Raw genomic sequence first — 23,792 nt, 5'->3', positions numbered from 1 at the left:
TGCACATAAAATATTATATCGTGCACTTTTGAAAAGACTTTAAATACGTAATTGTACTAGGTGTTTTATATTTCATTTAATTTATAGTAAACCGACCAAACATATTTAGAAGAAAACAGAAAAAGTGATTCGTCATTACATAATATGTGACCCTATCATATTAACCATGACTCGAAAAATCAACAAATTTTATTTGTTGTATCGCTGTACTTACTTCTGATCGAGTACATATATCTCAATTTCGTCTGCAACAAGCTTTCTTTATGACAATATAAGAAAAGGCCGCCTCATATCTCTTCACGTAGTTAAACAACATCAGTGAGACCTGCCATACAGGAAATTTTGCTGCATTTATAAAAATTTTACGCATGTAAACTGACATGTTTTTCTTATGTAACTGAATAGGTAACTTAATATACATACGCAACATTGCAACATTCCTTTTCGAAGTTATTACGTCTATAATCTAGTCCTATGGCGGGTTCTAGTGACTATTGTAGATTCAACAGGACTAGGTAGCAGATAACAAAACGTTCACGTGTGGCTACCAATCGATTGTCACTCGTCGATATTCAGGAACGAACTGGTACCTTTATTCCATGGTTCTTTCTAGTAGGTAATTAACTCATATAAAAATATTTGCGAATAATTCTAATTCTGAACGGGAAAATATTATAAAATCATCAAGTAAAGCACATATGAAAAAAACATAAATAGCTTTAACAAAAGTACCTTCTTATTTTCTAATACACAAGGATCTGGAATCTGTGAACCGATACTATTCTACTCATGCGTCGACCACGTGCACTTATTTATATTTATTGCATCGTTTCGTTAGATCGACTATAGTCCTATTGCGTGATAACTTCCCTTTGCATCCGTCCAATACTATATGTCAGGCCAATATATAATGCAACCAATAATTACCATCTGCAAGTCAGTTAGCAACGCAATAATTACATCGAGCGAAGTTATTAACCGACACATTGGCACGAAGTACTACGCTGGCTAAGTATAATTTATTAAACTTCTCATGAATACAAAACAATTGTATGCAGCTAACGTCCGTGATTATATAGATGCTTTTAAAGCAGTGTAATTGACTTCCAAGAATCTACTCTATATCGTTCTATTCTATCAGTTAGATTCTATGTATTTCATTCAATTCATAAGGCAAAGGAATGACACCAGAGAAAGTCATCTACATTACTTGGCTTAGCGTAGCTTTGTGTTTCTCTTGGCCACTTCCTGTCGGTAGCAGCAGGAATAAAATCTTTGGTTTCAAAATTCTACAGATAGCTACCGTTATTAGTGTCATTATGATGCTTCTACCTTTGATGTATTCGATTTATTTACATTTGGACGATATGGTCATTGTATCTAAATCTTTCTCCGCGGTAACGAGTGTGAGTCAAATTGCTGTTCACACTTTCATATGTTTCATCAAGCACGATTCTTTTCAAGTAAGTTCTTATTCATTTTCTCTTAATATTCAATGTAAAACAATACAACGACGCAGATACAGTTGCTCACAAGCGTATTCGTACATTTGTACAATCTTTTCATGAATATATTATGTCTGTTATACAAAACATTTTGTGTATTGTGATTATATTGGTATAATTCGAAACAAACTTAAAACAATGATATTGCAATTATAAGATATGTAGCGCGTTTATTTCACAAAGATCTTAAAAGCATTTAACCGTTATATTAATAAAGTTCACTATTAACTATACTGTTATAATGACTATTCATGCTGTATATTAATTTATTGCTAAATGTACATTTATAATAAATACGTTATAATATCTATATCTATTTCCAGATTGGTTTCAAATTTTATCTATATAACCATGATAATAGAGTGCTAATGAAATTTCAAAATGTTTTATATAACATAGATAGCATAAAAATATTATACATAATACATAAAAAATTTTTATTGCAAGTGTCCAAATACTTTCATAAGGCATTGTACATACAATGGATAAAAAGGAACTGAACATAAAAAGTGAAATAACTTTCTACCTACCTTACACAATTTATATCTTTATTACATTTTATTCTACATCATTATAATCTGATTTATCACAGTTTTTATATTTCAAAAGTATTATTCATATAACTTTTACTCCTATATTAAAGATACTGATGCGCCCTGAAAACCTTCGAAACGCTCCGAACGCAAAGCAAAAAATTTGAATCACTTCGAATATGATTCGACATCAGTTTAAAACTCTTTGACATCTGATAAGTGTAAATCTTGAAATTTCATAAGCCTTGAGTTTCCAAAATTTCATAAATTTTGGAAATTTTGAAGCTCTTCATAAAATGTAAAACTATAAACACTAACCGGGTATTTAATACTTTTATATACTACAATGTATACAAGGTTATTCACTTAAATCGGAATCTGCGCTCGAGCAACCATTAAGAACGACAACAGTATAATATATACTCTTGGTATTACAACCAAATGTCGCTCTCCATCTATAAACTATTGTTCGAAATATAATTAGGTGAGATCACACAACGGCTTGATTGAAGCCGAAAAACTTTAAATTTGATATCACAATAAGGAAAAGACGATCATTGACAAAGCGAGGTCCGCGTGTTTATCTGACAAATTTTGCGCGCTCCCGAGCATCGAAGTAAGGAAGCGCACCTGATTCTATTCTCACATATAGGTCGACGTTCTTTTTAATTCCAATCATTTTTAAAATTTTTTTATTAAAAATTACATTCAACTACCGGAGTTATTAACAAAGTATAATGAAATTATTCGCACTCCTACAAACATTAAGGCCCTTTTCCTATCTCGTTCGGTAATTTCCATTTTCAGCGTATTAACATCTTCACGCCGGCACTGCTATTTGTGTTTCTCGCCGTGGGGCGGCGCTACTATTGTTTATTCAAACATTGTACTTATTTTGTTAAGATAAGACTCGCAAAATAAAACCACGTTTTTTTCTTCGATTAATATGCGTTAAATTTCCATTATTTAAATTTTCAACCATATAGAAATTTGTTCTAGTTACTGAATGAACTACATTTTTCGTGGTTCATGTGTGAGCCACCGATGGTACGCGCTGGCGTGATTTTTTTGTAGAAATTGACTGTTACCTGATTTATTTACCAAATGTCCAGCTGGACAAATTGTAAAGTACAAATTAAATAACAAAAAAAAAGAACTACCTGATTTTGGATCGTTCTGCTGTGAATACATCGAATGAAAGAATAAGGAACAAGAAAACTAATTAAGGTACGATAAGGCACTTCACAAAATTCATATTTTGACAAATCAATTTTAAAAAGTAAAAATACACTTAACCCTCGCACTACAGTGCTTATGTTATTTATGTTAGAAGTAAAACTGATCGCTCGAAGCAGTTGCCGACGTAACTTGCCTGGCGGTGACCCAATTATCCATAAATCGCCGAAATAAAAAGAATAAAATTTTCACATTTTTTATTTTATTGTCATAAGATTGTTTTGGTTGAATTGTTGAAATTCTTACAATCTAGATAATATTGAACATGACACACCCTCGAAAGACGGACGGTTCGATCAACTGCACGGGAGACGATATTTATATTCGTTCGGACACAATATTTTGAAATTACATTGAATACTGATGTTAGTTCTATCATTTAAAGATACGTTCAGCTTCGTATTGTTCTAAGATAGACAACTTCCGTCGTTTGCCGACAAGTCCGAACAGACCCTGAGCTCTGCCGTGCGAAGGTTAAACTAATTTCTATTTTTTTAACTGGTATTCCTAAATATGAATTCTGCGAAGTGTCTGGTATCTTAATTACTTTCTTTATTTCCCATCCTTACACTCGATTTATTTACGGCAAAGCGATTTAAAATTAGGTAACAGCGATCAATTTGTAGAAAATGAATGTTAACAAATTTTTATGTACGATGTAGAAGAAAATGTATGATACGTTAAAAATGAAATCTACCGAACGATTTCATTGTAATTCGCAAAGAATTCTGGCAGTTTAATGCGATTTTAAATAAAACAAATTACATTGTAATTACATTTTAGGTAATCATAATCCAAAATATCAGTTACTTAAAAAATAAAATTGAGCTACATGTGGTAATAGAATCGAGTGTGCTTACTGGCTTCGAAGCTTCGGGAGCGTGCAGTAACATGAAATTGTCGAGCGAAACCGCGAGGATCGCTTTCTTAGCGTTTGTCTTCTCCTTATTGTGGTGTAAAATTTGAAGGTTTTCGGTGAAAACCAAACTGCTCTGTGTTCTCGCCTAATTATACTTTTAGCAATAGCTCATAGCTCGCGACATTTGATTCTAATACTAAACGTACATATAACATGTTCTGACTTAAATGAATAATTCTACATATGTAATTTTGCTAGGTTTAGGTCTTTAAAGTTTCAATAAATTCTGAAAGCCCTGATAGATTTCAAAGTTTTGAAAGTTAGATGAGTATCTAATATTGTATATTAATGTATATACAGGCAGTTCGACTACAGCTACAAAAATATTTGAGGGACGAAAAGTTAAAATAAAACAAAAATCAAGAATGAAAGAGTTGCATTTCCGGTATTTCTTTTCAATTATTAACAATTCAAAATCGGCTGAAATATCTCTGTGCGCGGGCAAACCTCCGCACACGAACGAAAATAGGTCAGCTCGAACAGCAAGGTGCACAGCAATCCCCAAATCGAATGGTACATGGTCAGCAACTCAGTACAAATCGTAGAGAAGAAGACTATCATGCAGAGATGTAAACCAGCCTACGTGACGTTTCGTAAAGACAATCGAAGATTAAACATTAAACCTGTATGCATAGAAATCCATAATGACATAACGGAAACCGCTCTATCGAATTTCCAAATAGAGGATATTAATGTTTCCTCTAATCCTTTATCTTCATAAATAATAAAAAATTAATAAATGAAGCACATATTAATAATGTTTATACTATGTTCATACATGCAGCACAGAAGAATTACACAAGCACCGCGAGTGTCCAGACAATTCACAGAGAAATCGTAACGAAAATATCAATCATTTTATATTACATAAATGCTCAATATAACTTCTGTTTTTTTGTAAACGTAGTACACAATAAATACGATATATACAACGCACACTGCACACACTGTACACACTGCACTCCTAAATCACTCGCATTGGAACTAAGTAAAAGACATTAAAAAAATAACAAAGAATAGAAAAATAACGGAAATAAAAAAGGTTAAAATACTAAAAATAAGAAGGCCTCAAGAAATCTACAACAGAATAACTTAAACCTATATTAAAACTATAATTAACTCCAATTTTATATTTATACAGTTCTCCTAACGTTTCTCTTTGGTTGTCGAAATGATTCTGTCCTTCCAGAATTGTTTTACCTCCTTACCAAATTTCTAAAATCGATGAAACATAACAAGGTAGTGGAACATCGTAATGAATCGTAAAAACATAATAAGTGGTGGAGAATGCATTCAGAAAGAAAAAATTACGATACTTTTCATTTTCTTTGTATGACTTTCTCGAAATTAGCCAAGGAAAGACAATCACGATATCTGAGGTATTTCCTTTAAAACCATGGTTGGGTATACCTATTGAGAAAACGAACGGGCCACTATCATATGTCTTTACAGATGGTTACCACTTGCAAGGATAGTATCATTTAGACAACAAAAACGAAAACAGCAGTTCTAGTTCGTATTTATGTTGAGCTAGACCGTTAGTATTCCGAAGAGCTATGTGTATTGGTTTTATTTTACGTCGGAACATGATAATTTGTCCCGAATGATTGTAAGTAATGATAACAAGCTATTAATTTGCTCTGTTTGTTCCACGATTAATTTTTCAATCCTATTGAAGTTATCCGTGTCTTGTGAACTGGGAACACTAATTTGTGATTGATCACTATAGATTTTCGGTCTTCTTTGATTTCGTTGAACTATCTATGCATAAGAGGTTGGAGGAGTACTGAATTTCTGTGGATTAAGTGCTTGGTTGGTTAGGTCCTTAACTCTGGGTTTAGGGTACTTATTATTAAGGTCTTGTAGGCTGTGCAACCTTATAGTTCGCAGGATGCTCTCCTTGAGAGAAAATGCACTTCGTAGGAGTTTCTGAAGATTTAGTGCACTGATCTATAGGGTGAATACCTGCACATTTAACGCAACGGTGATTGTGGTTGCGATATTTCTACGTGTGGCCGTACCTTTGGCATCTTTTACATTGAACTATCTCTTTCTTTATAAAAGGTGGTTCAATTTTTACTACAGAATTCATTAAACGATTGATATTATAGGCTTCTTTGTTATTTGGTTTTTGTCTTAAGTCGATAAAGAATAAGGATAGCGGGTTTTTTGTGATACTATACCTTATATTGCTAATGTTGGTTACTTCATGGCCATGATTTAAGAGATCAAGTTTCAGTTAATCTAAATTAGCTCAGTGGTGGATGTTGCGTAGTACCACACGAAAAGGTATTTCTTGTTTTAGTTGATATGTGTAGAAGTTTGCGTTCAGAGTTTTTAGTAACTTTGTTAGTTTTCTATACGAGTCTGGATTGGCCGGCAGGATTTTAACCTGATTGTTTTTAATTTTTAGTATGTAATCCTCTTTGTTAATATCTTTTTCGATGGTCTTTATCATTGTTTGAATACCGATGACATCATCAATGACGATTAGTGGGGGAGGAGGATTTTTTTGTGTGTGTTGAATTGTTGACGTTTCAACTACGTCCATAGATTCTAATATATACGTCTGTAGATTCTAATATTGCGAATTTGTCGTGAGTGGTAATGTGTCTTGTTGTCGGTTCGTTCTGACTAGAGTTTACATTTTTTTTGACTGAATCAAGCTTACGTTTTTTGATGCTGTTGGTGTGGTCTGGAAGGTGGAATATATTATCCTTTTGCCACGAAGGAGGTGGAACGGTGCGGTTGTAGTTTTGTTCGTGAGGGTCTGATCTGGTTACTTAGGCCATCTTCAAGCTGGTTAATTCAAATTGAAATAACTTAACTAGTCGAGAGGCTACGATTTGGATTAGAGTTTAGAAGTGTCGAATTTTCCACGAGTAAGTTTAGAAAGCACCTGGTTTATTTCCGTTTTAACTCACTTTCGGCAGAGGGTCGTCACTGGTTGTATTGTGACGTTGAGCACTAGACACACGTCTACATGCTTTGGTAGTCGACGGCAGATTCCCCGACAAACCATGCGATCTATCACGACACGAAACAAACTCACCATTCTCAATAACTGCATTCTAGGTGATACCTGTGCGATCCAAAAACGGCGTACTTATTGCTTGGATTGTTTGAAATTTGATCTTTTTTGCATCACACGCATACCCCGTATACTACCACGCAAAATATTGAGCAGATCCTCGGCTATTTGAGAAGAAGAAAATATCCGTTTTCTCCATTGCACTGTACTTTTATTCTTCCATTGCTATTAGCAAAATATAAAGAACATGTAAAATATGTTCTCTAAATACTTCACGGCATTATTAAATAATATATAATTTTCTAATTTTTTGTTTAACTTTTGACAAACCTATAGAAACTTCATGCCCTCGCCTCCGATTTTGATGATTTTTGAATGTGTTATGAAGCTCAATACTTTGAACAATTTTTTTCTATATACATAACCAGCGGTTGGTCTTCGTTCCGATATAATATTCGCAAAAAGACTGTCAGAACCATTACAGTGTATTTTTGTCTTCTTCATCAGTATTTTTTAACGACCGCAGACTGCTTATCTTCTGTTTGGAAACGAACTGTATACGAGGCTGCAAGAAAGGTCTATTACTTACACAGAGGATATATACAGTTATATACATAGGGAAGAGTCATGCAATACCGCCAAAAGTAATTCTGACTGTTTTCAGTAGATATTAGCATTTTGCTTGAATAAATAAATAAATATAACAATTTTGTGTGACATATTTCGTCGTCACGTAAAATTCGTGATAAAAAAGGAGTAGCTGAGCAATAGCTTAACTTGACTGTGCTTTTATATTTTTGTAGAGTTTTATTCACAAAAATGATTAAGTATAATATTACAATGAAGTTAAAATAGTTGTTCAAATCACGGCCAAGACTGTACCCAAGACTACTGTCGCCGTCGAATGCTCGCAGTTTTTATATGTTGAGTTTATTGGAGTTGAGGGGATCCTGAGTGTTCTACGTAATGGGGAATATGTAATGTTGGGTCATGTGCAAAGGTCAGGTCGAAGCCTAACTGTTCACTGTCAGGTAGAGTGGAATGACGTGGATTTTGGTATGGTCGTTGTCACACTGTCACAGAGGAAAACTCTCGCTGGGTGTCGGTCGCACCACCACCGGTCGCTTGCGGGTGAAAATCCCGAAAAAAATGGGAAAACCCACGTTTCCCCATTTTTTACCTGTTGGAGCAATAACTATAAGGAACGTTTTGACTCGAAGGTGTTTTATACCACTAAACGGCCTTAACAGTCAAATCGAAATGCTTAGTTTTACGACAATTCCTTGTCATCATTACGATCCAACTAATTATATTGACGTAGCCAGTGGCCGCCTCGACCGATATATGGATTCCGGGCTACGCAAAGAGTCACCGGACGAAACAGGTAGGGATAGAATTTTTGCAAATATTTCGGAAATTAAGATAGACCACCGATTATATGTATAGGAAGAAGTTGTTCAAAATATTGATTTCTATACCATATTTTAGAATTATCGAAATCGGAAAGGACGTACCGTTTCTCCAAATTCATCTTATTACATTTTGTAACTATCTCACATTTTTTCAAATGTGGTGTAATTTCTTACTAAATACCTAAATCTCATCGAATTACATTGTTAATTTTTGTTATAAACTCCATTTTCATGTACATCCATAGACTTCAAACAATTGTACAAACTACAGATAAACTGAAATTTTAATTTTCGACATTATAACACAATTTTTGTTATTATCGTTGATTTTATATAAATGAAGTCGTTAAACATATTTTGCCATAAAAATTATAAAAACGGTTTGTGATCTTCTAGGATCTTACATATGTAAATATGAAACCGGAATTTTTATATAGAAAATACACGATTATTGTATGAAAATGATTAAAAATATTTTATTCGAAGTATTGCCCACCGCTAGCTATACATTTTTCCCACCTGTCTGGCAATTGGTGGATGCCACGCCAAGAAAACTGTCTCTCTTTTGAGGCAAACCAGTCATCGAGCCATTTTCGTACATTTTCGTAAGAAGTGAAGTGCTGGCCAGAAAGTACGTGTCCCATCAATGCAAATAAATAGTAATCGGGCGGAGCCAAGTCTGGTGAGTAAGCCGCGTGCGAAAGTATTTCCCAACTGAACGCTTCAATCGTTTCCTTGACCGGTTTTGCTGTATGCGATGGTGCATTATCATGGAGCAAAATTACTTTGTGTTGCCTTTTTTGATATTCTGGTAGTTTTTCACGCAAAGCTTGATTCAAATCGATCATTTGTTGTCGGTAGCGCTCAGTATTAACGGTTTCGCCAGGTTTTAACAGCTCATAATAGATCCCACCCTTCTGATCCCACCAAACACAGCGATTTGGTCTTGTAGTCGATGTCGGTGGTTCGCTTGGAACTACCCATGATCTTTTACGCTTGGGATTCTCAAAATATATCCACTTTTCATCGCCAGTCACAATTCGGTGGAGAAATGACTTTCTTCTGTATCTGGCGAGCAGCATTTCGCAAGTGGTTTTTCGGTTTTCCTGCTGTCTTTCATTCGGTTCATGTGGAACCCATTTTCCCACCTTCTGGATCTTTCCCATGGCTTTCAAACGTACGGAGACGGCTTCTCGTGTCACGTTTAATTGATCAGCGAGTTGTTGTTGCGTTTGAGCGTCATCCTCATCCAACAATGCTTGCAATTCGCTGTCTTGAAACTTTTTCGGTGGTCTTCCACGTCCTTCGTTCCTCACGTCAAAATTGCCACTTCTGAATTTTTTAAACCACTCAAAGCACTGTGATTTACCAAGAGCATGCTCACCGTAAGCTTCGACAAGCATTCGATGCGATTCTGCAGCAGTTTTCTTCAAATGGTAACAGAAAATCAATGCTGTCCGCAAATCGTAGTTTCCAGGCACAAAATTCGACATGTTCAACGCTATTACAAACTATGCTGTTGTATGAAACTTGTATTGTTGTAAGTCGAAAATGTTTGTGAGATGTCAACAAAGACTTTTGGCATTAATGACGCAGTTTAGTGATAACTACATTATCAGCTAGGGCCATCTACAGGCAAATTCCAGTTTCATACTTACAGCCCAATACTCTGTCTCTGTAATTTTTCTGTAACTGAACAAAATTAATCAGTAAATACGGCTTATCACCGTTATTTACAAGTTCTGTTCACGAGTATTTGGAAGAACTGATTTCCTTTTAAAAAGTTCTCTTCACTAATATAAACATTCGGAAAAGTTTTTTTGTGGAATTAAATGTTATTGACAATATCGTCTTCTTCACATATAGGAAATTTTTAGGATAGAAGAAACGAAATTTCCATAATAATAAAAGATATTATCATTTAACGGATCATTTTCCGACGAATACTTCAATAATTATAAAAGAGAATATTGTTTCCAATTCGAACATTATGGTGTGCTGCAACAATAAAGGCTTAATGATAATATCGCCATCTGTAAGAGATGAACGTATCATTGGACCCATAGATTACCGACAGAGTGATTAACCCTTTCGTTGCGAACAGCGCCTATAGGCGCTTAGGCATAGTCGCTCTCTTGGAACGAACATTGCCTGTAGGCGCTCAGCCACAGTATCTTTTTCCGGGCATCGTGCCACCCGCGCGACCGATCTTCCACTGTTACGCCGGCTGCTCAAAGAGCAATTCATTTCTGAACGCTCCGCAATGGAAGGGTTTACAGATAAATCGAATTTACGCGATTTTGTTCTCTCTCAGTCTTGTGTAGCTATGTCTTCAAATCAGTCGAACGTTAAAGCGTCAAGCGAAATGTACCTAATTGAAATTCAATAGTTAATTATCGTAATACATGTTTCTTTTACCCATTAACCAGTGAATTCCAATAGGTTATGAAATCAAGCCTGTAAAGAACGTTTGTAGCAGGTGTTAGAATAACAGTTGTTGCGACCGTTCGCGGAGAGACGCGGTCGCGAGGAAACGCGTCAGCGAGAGTCGTAAATTCTCGCTACGATTCGGCTAATCGACGCCGCGAAATGGTCGCTCCCCGCGTTTCGTTTAGGATAACCGGGGTGATTCACTGAATGCAACTTATTCTACGGTTGTAGAATAAATATATATATTGTATCAGAATAACACTTACAGTTTATATAAGGTGTCGGTTTAAATAGTATCGGAAGTTACCACTAGAATGTTCGAGTTAGATCTAATACAATGTGACTGATTTGGACGCGACCGTACAGAGAGTTTCCGACTGCGACTGATCGGTTAGAATGTTAGATTGCGACTTTACGATGCTTCTCAGTGAGTTCGTTGGACTGAGCGATCGTTGTAGATGTGTTGACTGATTTGACGACGAAGACGAACTAACTTGATAGTGACGATGCTGTATCGGAGGTGAGCTAAGGAAGGGTGTGTCTAACGCACGGAATCATCTGATTTGTTGATGACAGTTTTTGGTTGAAGAAGTGAGGGTAATAGAAATTGTTTCTATTGGTTAGTAAGACTATCGATGGACTAGGAAGGGTATTAGCCGCCCTCGATAGAAAGTTGGGAGTAGGAGGCATCGCACGTGTGAACACTTAGCGTTCACGTGTTTTCCAGACGCTAACCAGAAACCTTAGAAAACGCTTTCGTGAAAAAGCCCTTGTTTGCGATGAAAGACTTTCGCCAGAGTTTTCTGAGATTTATAGTCAGTCTGCGAGTGTTTTCAAGAGTACGCGATAAGGATGTGCGGGCATCTGGCTGCCATACGTCCGCGAGGTGAGGTCCGGCTCAGGTAGAGAGTCGGCCGACGTAACACAGTAAAATGAGATAAATCGCTCAAAAGAATCGTTAGATGACATATTAAAAGATAAGAAGGTAATTGCAATGGCAGATGGTGCAAAAAATCTTTATAAACTTATGATCGACGAAAGGGCAATGCTAGTGTAAACAAGCATAACGACAAGTGCATACACTTTTTTCAGAAAAAATTAAGATACAGAGATCCGGATGCTATCAGCAGGTTCGCCAATAAAAATATGACGCTTAACATAGTAATACAGAAGAATGGGATTCAAAAAATGTACGAGACCATGCATCAAGGAAAAATTAAGTAGAAAACCATTTCCCAAGATATCGAACAAACAAGCAAAGCTTCTGCGGACCTATAAAAACGATTACATTAGGAGGAAGACGATATATGCTGACGATGATCGACGATTACATTGGATATACCGAAATATACCTAATAGCGTACAAATCCGGAGCAGGCAAAAATATTAAAAATTATATAAAAACGATGAAAAGGAATTTGGTAAACCACCGACGACATTGAAGTCAGATCGCGAAAATGAGTACGTTAATAATGAATTGATGAATTTATATTTGAAGAAATAGGGTATTGCAGGCGAATTCGCAATACCGCATTCCCTCCAGAAAAACTATAAATCAGAGACATAGAAATACTAGATGGAAATAACGTGATGTGCTAATTGACGTTGGAAGGGCAAAATATTTTGAGGAGAAGCTAAGTAGATTGTCATACAAAACAAATGAATCCCCGCCATACAAAATATAAAATAATAGAAAATCACAAATATAAAATGTGCATATTTTCGGATGTAAAGCGTATGCCGAGATCATTGATGAACAAGGGCGAAACAAATAAAGTTACCATAAGTAGAGACATCACGTTTCTAGAAGAAATAGCAGGGAAGTCAATACCAAATAAATTCGTGGGTTTAAAAAAAAATAAGGTTGACAATAGAACTAAGATAAAAATAGATAGATAAGATAGAAATAGAAAAAACTAACTTGGAAAAAGGGCTATCAGAATCATATAATATAGAAAAATTAGGAAAAATATTCAACAGTACAAAAAGAAATTGACAAAAGTGGGGTGTATTGTATACACCCGACTCATTGACGATGCCATTAACACGTATAGACTGCAGGACGCCAAAGAATCGGATATCCCAGTAGATATAGGATCTGAGGAACTAGAAGACCACACACTATCACAAACTACCAAGAATTTTCAAGATATAATTGGAAATTTATTATACATAGCAACGTCGACAAAAACAGATATGATGATATATGCTGCAATATTAAGCGGGAAAATAAAAAGGCGGAATCTCGGACAGGTAGACCATGATATTTGGGGACGTACAAGACTCTATGCGACCTTTTGTAAGGAAAATCGTAAGTAAAACATCAAACCTGCATATTCATGGAAATCCATAACAGCATATTAAAAACCGATCTATGCAATTTCCGTGTAGAAAGAATTAGTGTTTCCTCTAACCCTTTGACTCCATAAATAATTAACAAAAGCACTTATTAACGATGCTCATATAAAGTTCACACATGCACTGCGATTGACCTGCCCGTGGATGTCGACAGAAAAATCATTCACGCACCGTGATTGTCCGCAGAAAAATTATAACAAAAATAGCAATCATTTTATATAACAGTAAATGTTCAATAGAGCATTCGTTTTCTTGCAAACAAAATTCGATTTTTCTTTTGAACTCTTGTCTTCATCATTCCCGATGGAAAGGGAATGTAATTTTGCAATTGTGTTGCCGTAGGCACCGATGTTGGATACAATAACTTTATCATGTGTCCTCAGAAATAAAAATTCAAGGGATTTAAATATTGAGGATCGAGCATGTTAAAAGACGGATCTTCCTGAACCGACCCAAACATTATGTTAAGTATTCTTGAGTATTGAGTGTGGTCATGCGTTGTCTTGCATGAACTACACGATTTCCACACATATAATTGTGCATATACGCACATACATACATATAAAATAAAAAATGAAGAAACAAATAGCAACTGCAAAAGATTATTTAAACTTATATTCAAAGGGTTAATTAAGATGTTTTTTATAGACTAATGTATAATAATGTAAATTAATTTATAAGCAAGTGATAAATTATATTTATTACGTTGAATAGCTTTTTTACGTTTTCGTTTTCGTTGCCAAAATGATATTATCCTTCCAATGGAGGGTTGGCCGAATTTAAAACGTGCATGACTGCGTATGCCAGACTATAAGAAATCTCTGTTATAACTTAATTACATATGAATATCATCAATTTATTGATTTTGAGTTTGGGTTAGTTTTCTCTTAAACTAACCGTCGTGAGACGGTCGATTATGCTTGCGTAAATAATAACAAATTAATTATGAAAATAATAAGCAAATGAATAACTGCTATTATTTTACGAAATAGAAGAATGTTATTGTTTCACGCAAGTGTTGCCGTGAGTCAGACGGATTGAAAGCACTAATCCAAACTAAGAACTGAATTTATTGACGATATCCATCTTTAATTAAATTATAACAGATATTTCATACAGTCTCTCATAAGCAGTTATGCACACAAAACATTCTTGTTTGTATACACAAACAGAAAACAGGTATTAGGTTTTGACTAAGATATTTTATTCGACCTCAGCAACTAATATTGACGCATACGCTGCCACGGATACAAAATTATAAGCAAAATTTACTATTTTGATATCGATAACTTCTGCAAATATCTCGTTAACTATGACTAACAGACAGTTACATGCACAGAAAATATTTGTTCAAAATATTGAGTTTTACAACATATAAAAAAATCATCGAAATCGGAGAGGACGTAGCATTCTTATAGTTTCGTTGGTTATGTTATTTCTGTAAATTTCTTCTATACTCTTTTATTTTTTTAGTTTTTTGAACTTTTATATTTTTGATTGTTTTATTTGCTTTATTTTTATATTCTCATTTATTTTTTCTATTTAATACCTACGCGAGTGATTTGGATGTATTGTGTGTGTATATTGTGTATATTGTGTACATAATATCTAGTTTGCAAGAAAACAGAAGTCATATTCAACATTTTAGGTAACATAAAACTATTACCTTTTTTGTTACGATTTTTCTGTGGGCATTCATCAACGGGATAATCATAGTACGTGTGTGAACTTTGTATGAATATTGTTAATATGTGCTTTTATTTATTACGTATTTATGAAGTCAAAGGTTACAGGAAGCATTAATCTTTTCGATATGCGATTTTCGATATGCTGTTATAGATTTCCGTAGGTTTAATGTTTTATCTACGATTTTTCTTACAGAACGTCGTCTGGAATCAGTTACCTCTTCAATTTTAATAATCTTCTTCTGTGCGACTTGTACGAGATAAGCTGCTGCCCATATGTCGTTCGGTTTGAAGATCGCTGTCATTGCTGCTTTTACGAGACGGCCTGCAATCATCCGTTTGCTCATGTACAGAAATATTTCAACCGATATATAATTGTTAATAGCTAAAGAACAATACCGAAAACGCAATTCTTTTATTCTCGATTATCATCTTATTTTGGCTTTGAGAATCGTTCCTTAAATATTTTTGCATCTGTAGCCGAACTACCTGTATGTAAAAATTAATTTGACTTAAACTCGATCAAAATTCAAAATTTCAGATTTTCCAATACTTTCTTGAGTTTTAATACATTCGAGACCGGAATATTTTGACAAGTTTGTACTCAGCAAAACGCAATTTCAATTATAATTTATTTTTGGATAAATTGATGTCCATGGATGTGGAATGTTTATTTATTATTTGGTTTTATAATCAACGACTATTTCGTGCTTTAGACACATTTGTATGCAATTTATTAATCTAACAGAGTGAATTTCTTGATTGCAATCTGAGACACCGAATCGTCGGTAACTATATAGGAAAGGCTATAATTCAACATCTGCGTCACCGGTCTCAAATGAGTTAAGTATTGAATAATGTTCGAAGTGATGACCGATAATCGCAGTATTAAAAATCTTCGAATCGCTTCGAAGGTATCCTGTTTCAATGTTACGCAATTTTCCAGGACACATACTTACGAATGCTACTAATAGATACCGTTTTTCTATAATTGTTCCACTGTATAATTTCTTCCTGATTTGTATCTTCAGATCAACATCTGGTATTGTTCAGATTCAGTCTTGCTAATTATAAGTAGAAGAATAAATATAATGTATCCCATTGTTCTGATTTGTCAGTAAAAAAGCTTCGTATGAACTCTTTTACAATAGTATGTGTTTTGTCGGGAGCACCGTGAATTTGGGAATGGAAAGCAATAGTCTGTATTGCAATGCAATGTATGTGTTTATATTAAAAGCATCTTTAAATGCATGAATTAATTATGAAACTAGGCTTGCGCTTTGTTTAGTAAGTTATAGAGATTAATAAGTAGTAATGTTTTGGGGATTCAAAAGTATAAATGTTATGCTCGAGTAATCAATAATCGAATCCGTTTTGGATGAAAGTAGAGTTAAAGAAAAAATTAGAGAAAAAGACTTAAATATATTAGAAGCCAGTCCTGAATATAGAGAAAATATTTATTTCCATTATTGTTTTGTTAGGGGCTTAGTCGTTTGATTCACTCGGTATATCGGTAACAATAGCTTGTTCCTTTGCACGTATTTTGATCAGTTTGTACCGTTGATATCAATCTCATTTCCTTAAGTAATTAATAACATCCTTTTCTAAGTTTTTTCATCAAGCCAATATCTTTACTTTCTCAATTGTTTTATTCTCAGATGTCGCGTTATGACAGTCCTGTATTTCTTTTTTCTCATCTATGCTAAAGTCTGTTGTCTGTAGGTTTTGTGTGTATATCTTGAGCGTGGATTCGTATGCAGACATACATATTGACGACATGTCACAGTTTTTCGAATCGTACGAATGAATCAGAAGCTAGTGAAATCAGATATAATATATATTATTGTACATAAAAATCGGATATTTTTATGTCGTTCGTACCTTTTTGCATCGATCACTTCTTAAGATTCTTTAAGAATATGCCATTTTTCTCTGTCAAATATACTTAATACTAAAAATAGCTGCCTAGAACTCTAACGGCCTACAACAAAGTGCCTTTGAAACCAAAGCATTCCTGTATCCCAACAACATAGACATACTACTCGTATCAGAAACGCACTTCACAACAAAAAGCTACATAAAAATACCGCACTATACCATATACGATACCAAGCACCCCTCAGGAAAAGCACACGGAGGGACCACAGTGATAATAAGAAACGACAATAAACACCACCTACACAGCCAAGTTAGTAAAGAACACATGCAAGCAACTACCGTTACCGTACAAACTAGCAGCAACCGTCTACAGCTGTCAGCAGTATATGCACCACCACGACACAAAATTACAGCACAAATGTGGGAAGAATACTTCCAACAACTAGGCGACAAGTATATCGCAGCAGGAGACTACAACTCAAAGCACACAACATGGGGATCAAGAATCACTACACCTCGAGGCAGAACCATGGAAAAACACATCAGGAAAAACAACCTCAATATATTATCCACAGGAAGACCGACATACTGGCCGACAGACCTGAGCAAAATCCCTGACCTACTCGACTTTGCAGTCACAAAGGGACTAAATGGAAATAAAATAAATATAGCACTCAGCCTCGAGCTTAGCTCCGACCATACACCCATAATAATAACATACAGAAACAAGCCAATACTCTATAATAACTCAGAGACACTATGCAACAAGTCCATCAATTGGCAAACCTTCAAAGAAATTATCGAAAGCAAAATCAACTGCAACATCCCACTGAAAACGCCCGAACACATCGAACAAGCTGTAACAACACTTACAGAAACTATACAAGAAGCAGCACGGGCAACCACAAAACCAGAAACTACCACTAGACAAACAAAACAAATCCCATCAGACATCGTCGAAAAAATTAGAGAAAAAAGAAAAGCGAAAGCAAAATGGCAAAAACATAGAACAAAAGAAAACATAAAACACCTAAACAAACTCGCAAAGGAAATAAAAAACAAAATAAAAGAGCACAACAACAACGAATTCACAAAGTTCATAGAGTCACTATCTGCACACGAGAACTACAACTACTCACTATGGAAAGCCACAAAAAAAATAAAGAAGGCGATAAAACCAGCCCCAGCAATCAGAAAAGCAGACAACACATGGGCAAGAAGCAACGAAGAGCAAGCTGAAGAATTTTCCAACCACCTATGCAACACATTTACACCACACAACATCAATAACAGCAACCACAATAGCCATACGGACAACGATGCGTTAGCCACTAGCACTGCAATCGACAAGCAATACACCGTACCCAAAACAACAGCACAAGAAATTAGAAACATAATCGAAAAAACAACAAAGCACCAGGAATCGATCTAATCAATGGCAAAATATTGGAAAACCTCCCTCCAAAAGCGATACGACTAATCACTATAATATTCAATGCAATACTAAGAATACAATATTATCCTAAATTATGGAAACAGGCACACATCATAATGTTACCCAAACCACGCAAAGACCCACATGAAACAACATCTTACAAACCAATATCACTACTCCCCGTGCTCTCCAAAATACTAGAAAATGCTCACCAATTTGGATTCAGAAACAAACACTCCACGATAGAGCAAATGCACAGACTCGTCAACGAAATTTTACTAGCAATAGAAACGAAACAATACTGTACAGCCCTCTTCATGGACATAGAGAAAGCATTTGACAAAGTGAACCATGGAAGATTTCTCGGAACAAATCCACCACTTAATATTAATGGAAGTAAGTACATAACGCGAATCGTTAATTAATTTTCACGTGTAAGGGAAATTAATGTATAAAAATAGATTGATATAAACCAGAAAATGAAAGTAAAAAAGTTACAGCGTGTTTTGTAACGGATGACATGAAATTTAAAGATTACTTTTATACACGCTATAATCTATAATCTATAAATATGTATAAAATACAAAAGTTTCTGATTCACTCATGAAAGTCCAGTCCAAATCGTTGTACCTAAAAAAGCGAAATTTAAAGAGCATACTTATTCTATGACGTAGACATAAAATGAGACAGGACTTTTGGAAATACCTGTCCTACAAAGGTAAAACGGAGTAGCTTTTTTTTAAAGGATATTCATATCCCATAAATTTCTAAAGTTAGGACGTGAAATTCGACATATGAATTCCTCATCAGAGATAAATAAATATGTATTCTGAAATTCAATTCCTAAATGATATTCAAACAGAAGATAATAAATATATATTGCCATAAAAATAAATACTGTGCGGGCGATGCCGCAGACAAGCAGCTAGTGTAACATAAAATGAATAATCCAAAAATTACATTTGAGGATTCGTTTATTGGTTATTGCCATTTAAAAATTTACCAGAATATCCTTGATTTAGGGATTATTGTGTTCTTCATCGCTTACATTGTATTATATTTTTCCATATAGACTTGTTTTTCCTGGCCTTAAGACCATTTTAGAAGATTTTCAAAAGTAAATAAAAGTAAATAATAAATATTCGTAAGTTTGTGTCCCTAAAAAATGGCATTAAAGTTATTTACTGTCGTATTTTTAATATTTAAGTTAATTGAAAGATACTGGTTGAAAATTCAAAATCTATAATTTCGTTAATATACAGGATCCGACGGAATGACATGTAGAAGCTTATGAAATGTCAGAAAAAACATAGAATAAATTTGTTTTATTCTCAACTTAGTTTTCAAGAAAATCGAGTTCGGAAGTGCGCGGCGTTTTCACGTTGTTATGGCAAAATTACGATCCGTCGAGCGACATATAACACGTAACCTATGCCGAACAATCAGTTTTTGTTCAAATACATGATGATGAGTTACAAGACTAAATACATTGCGTCAACGTGATCTGTTTTTTGAGAATTTGTAATGGTAACTTATCAGCTACTGTTCGCTACTGCAGAGAGCGATATCCTAATCAACGTGTTCCTGATATAGGAACTATTCAAAGTCGTTTAGAACTTGAATCTTTCGCATCTTGGCGTCGAGATTACGGTCGTGTCTGTCGACGAACACTTATCGAAGACAATGTTTTGGAAAATATTGACAACAATTCTGCAATTAATGTAACTTCATTGTCTTGTAATTATGACGTCAGTAAAAATACCATATTACATGATAATAGAATGCATCCGTATCATGCTACACGAGTGTATGCATTGTGCATGCATGAGTGATGACGTACCACGAATGGAATTTTTGCATTGGTTTATTTGAACAACATAATAGTAATCCACAATTTATGTCGTACATTTTATGGACAAGTGACATATGCATATGTCCACAATTCTGCAGACAGTGCCTTTAATGTCCATAATACAAATCTATGGTCCTCCACAATTCCTTATGAAACACGAGAAACTTATTTCCAGCAAAGTTGAGTGTTAACATTTGGGTTGGAATAGTCGGTAATCACATAATCGGACCGTATTTTTTGCTATATTCTCTAACGGAATAGATTTACTGAAATTTTCTTCGTGAGAACTTGTCAACATTGTTGGACGATGTGCCTTATCGTATTCGACAACAACTGATCTTCCAGCATGATAGTGCTTTAATGCACGCTTTATCGATGTACTAAAAAGATTTCTAAACAATAATTATCGTTGTTGAATAGGCAACGAAGGAACAATCGCCTGGCCTTCAAAATTTTCACACGCCTAGACTTTTATTTGCGAAGACACATTACAGAAAAAGTGCAGATATCGAAAGTCGGGATCAGTTAGCATAAGCAATTAATCAGACATTTGAAGAATTGTGGACGAAATACGTTGTTAAAGGTTCATGCTGCGACAATTAGACAGGCACAGCTATGTATCCGACAACAAGGATAATATTTTCAACGATTTTGTACTTTATAAAATAGACTCTTTTTCATTTATAAATTTTATTTATTTCATTTATAAAAACACGACACGCGTTATACGCCAGTCGAAGGAACGTTACGTTACAAAAAATTTTATTCTATATCTTTTTCTTATATTTTCATAAGGAATTACGTCGTATCCGCTTTTACATGTTATTCCTTTTATCGGACCGATTCTTGTTATATCCTGTTCTGTACGGACCTTGTATGTTTGTCACTTCACGAGTATATATTTTCACTATGGGTTACAGCGTGTAATCGGAGAAATGGTGACCTATGTCAAAGAGGCGCAACAATACGAAAGAGAAATTTTCTGCAAGTATATTGCAAAATGTAGCATCCTTTACGGAAGTTGCATGTTATTCGCATACGTGACTGTGACTATCTTTTTGCTAGGACCAGTAATCTTGTCAACTTCTTTTCCATTAGATGCAGAATATCCATTTAACGTTAATTATACACCTGTAAATGCTATAGTATATTTGCATCAATCTTTTGTTTGCTGTCAATGCGCTGCAAATATATGTCTATGCATATCTGGTGCGCTTTTACTTTGGTTTACTGCTGCAAGATTCGAATGTTTGGCCGTGGAATTCAAAAAAAGTTCAAATATTGATATGGTGATCACTTGCGTAAAGAAACAATTACTTTTAAGGAGGTCAGTGTAATATTTTCCACGACATATAGGCTAAATAGTACATTTTCATTCATCGTAATTGGATTTTTATTATAGATATGCAAACGAAGTGATCAATTCTTTTCGTTTCGTACTACTTTATACTATAATAGTAACAACATTTACTATAACTTTGTCTTGTATTATAGTATTCATGGTAAGTCATATTTACGATATTAAACATACAATGTAGCTAATTTATAATGCAATTTACAAGCAGAACCCACCATTAATTGTGAAAATGCAGTTCATGGCCGCATGTCTCACTGTACTCACGGAAGTTTATATGTACGCGTGGCCAGCCGATCACATGAAGGATATGGTAAATCATGTTCTATATCATTTATACAGTCAATGATAAAAGTTTACATACACACCTTAAATATAAAATATTATACTAAAAACGTTCTTTATGAATTTTTTAACAGATTAAAACATATTGTAAAAATGTAACACACTTTATTCGATTTCATGTTTAATAAGAAAAAAGAAATAAAAATCCTATAAAATACAACAGAATTACATACATCTGTTATATTTACATGTAATAATAAAAATAGGCTTAATATTATACTAATATCTTGTAGGTCTAATAGATCATAACCTGACATAAACATCCATAATATACCGCTGTCTCCTTTGACATTGAAAAAGTTAAAAGTTTTATCATTTCTGATGTAGATTTACCCCAAGATTTCTATGAGTTAAATGTTTTGCCTTTTAAAATTCTTTTTAAGAATACGTTAATAATAGATTGTATTAATAGCTAAATACAAATAATTTTGTGACAAAGTACATTTTCAGTTTTTTTAGTACGTTAGATACATCTAATTTTGTACACAAAATTCGAGGTATATGTAGACTTCCGTGACTGACTGTATGTATTCTATGGGTTATATTTTCCTAAACTCAGTCAATCTTCCATGGTATTTAGAGCGCAAACGTATCACAGAGTGTGTACGACATAACTTGGTATGAACAGACTTTAGAAATGCAAAAGGATCTATTAAACGTATTGGTATATCAAAAACCAGTGATTATTTCCATCACTTATCTAGTGCCAGAACTTTCTTTGCGTTATTATTGTTCGGTAAGGCAAATTAAAATTCGGATGTCAATAAATATACTGAATGAATTATTCAATGATAACGAACACTAAATTCGTATTATTTCAGTACCTGTCCAATGCTTTCTCCATCTTCACCTCTTTGCGCATCTTATTATCCGCAAATAATTCAGCACAATAAATATCATCTAATAATATGGAGAAGCCTTTATTGTAATAATCATGGTTGAAAAAGAGGAGCAAACTCCGCTACCAATAACATATCAACAAAGATGAACATATATCAAGATTATAATTCCTTTTTATTTAAGAGAAATCGATGTTAGAACAAAAAGTTTTGCAATATTTTCTTCGACCCGTTTCATTATTTCTAATATTATGAACTTACTACATATTTTGAGATGCATTTAGCGATGTATGAAGTGTATGTATATAAAGTGGGATAATAATATCTTTATGAAAAAAGGCGTTTAGCAACTGCCGAGGTTTGCTAATCATCTTTTAATTAAGAATCTGAAGAACAATGAAATTAAGTCACATCGATATTCTACTGTTTATTAGCAATGTTATATTTCAAATTTCGGATGAAAAGGGCTCATTTTTAACAATTTGATTGTAGGATACTTAGTGTGGGGTGCTCTTCGCATTGTCCACTCTGCCTATATCTAAGTATACGTTATTCCTATGCCTCTGTTATGTTGGTCGGAGCCGGTCAAGCATAAGGTATGTTACGTCCCGTTACCCTCTACATAAACCAAAATGCATCCCTCGGTCAAGACGGCCACCAGTTGGTACACTTGTACAAATATAATTAGTCGGACCACAATAATCCTAAAGAACGGCCATAAAATTAAACATTTTTTACTTTACCGTCAAGAGCCTTGATTGCAACAAAACATCTTCCAAGTCGAGAAGTTCCTTAGAGTTATTATTCAATCCGGTAAAAAATGGGAAAAGCGGATTTCTCCCATGTTCAACGATCATCTCCACCAGCAAACTGCCGTTGGTAGGGCGACCAGCACCCATCGCTTGTTCCGTATAAATACCACCTTCGCGAACAAAACATAACTTCATACATTTCAAGTTGTTGGTCATCTCTTCACCTTT

The 23,792-nt window shown here is 34.5% G+C and overlaps 1 protein-coding gene across 1 annotated transcript; it reads left to right on the top strand.

Moving 5' to 3' along the window:
- The first annotated feature begins 1,053 nt into the window (after positions 1–1,053).
- On the top strand, positions 1,054–22,866 carry LOC132909085 (odorant receptor 22c-like). Its single transcript, XM_060963674.1, has 6 exons — positions 1,054–1,463; positions 21,195–21,601; positions 21,677–21,776; positions 21,840–21,941; positions 22,554–22,709; positions 22,795–22,866. Exons 1-6 carry the CDS (start codon positions 1,182–1,184, stop codon positions 22,864–22,866), a joined length of 1,119 nt encoding a protein of 372 aa, XP_060819657.1. The 5' UTR covers positions 1,054–1,181.
- Positions 22,867–23,792: the final 926 nt, after the last annotated feature.

Source organism: Bombus pascuorum, chromosome 7 (assembly GCF_905332965.1).
Source record: "Bombus pascuorum chromosome 7, iyBomPasc1.1, whole genome shotgun sequence".
Lineage (NCBI taxonomy): Eukaryota > Metazoa > Arthropoda > Insecta > Hymenoptera > Apidae > Bombus > Bombus pascuorum.
Note: the sequence above shows the minus strand (reverse complement) of the source record. Positions and strands in the feature narration are given on the sequence as shown.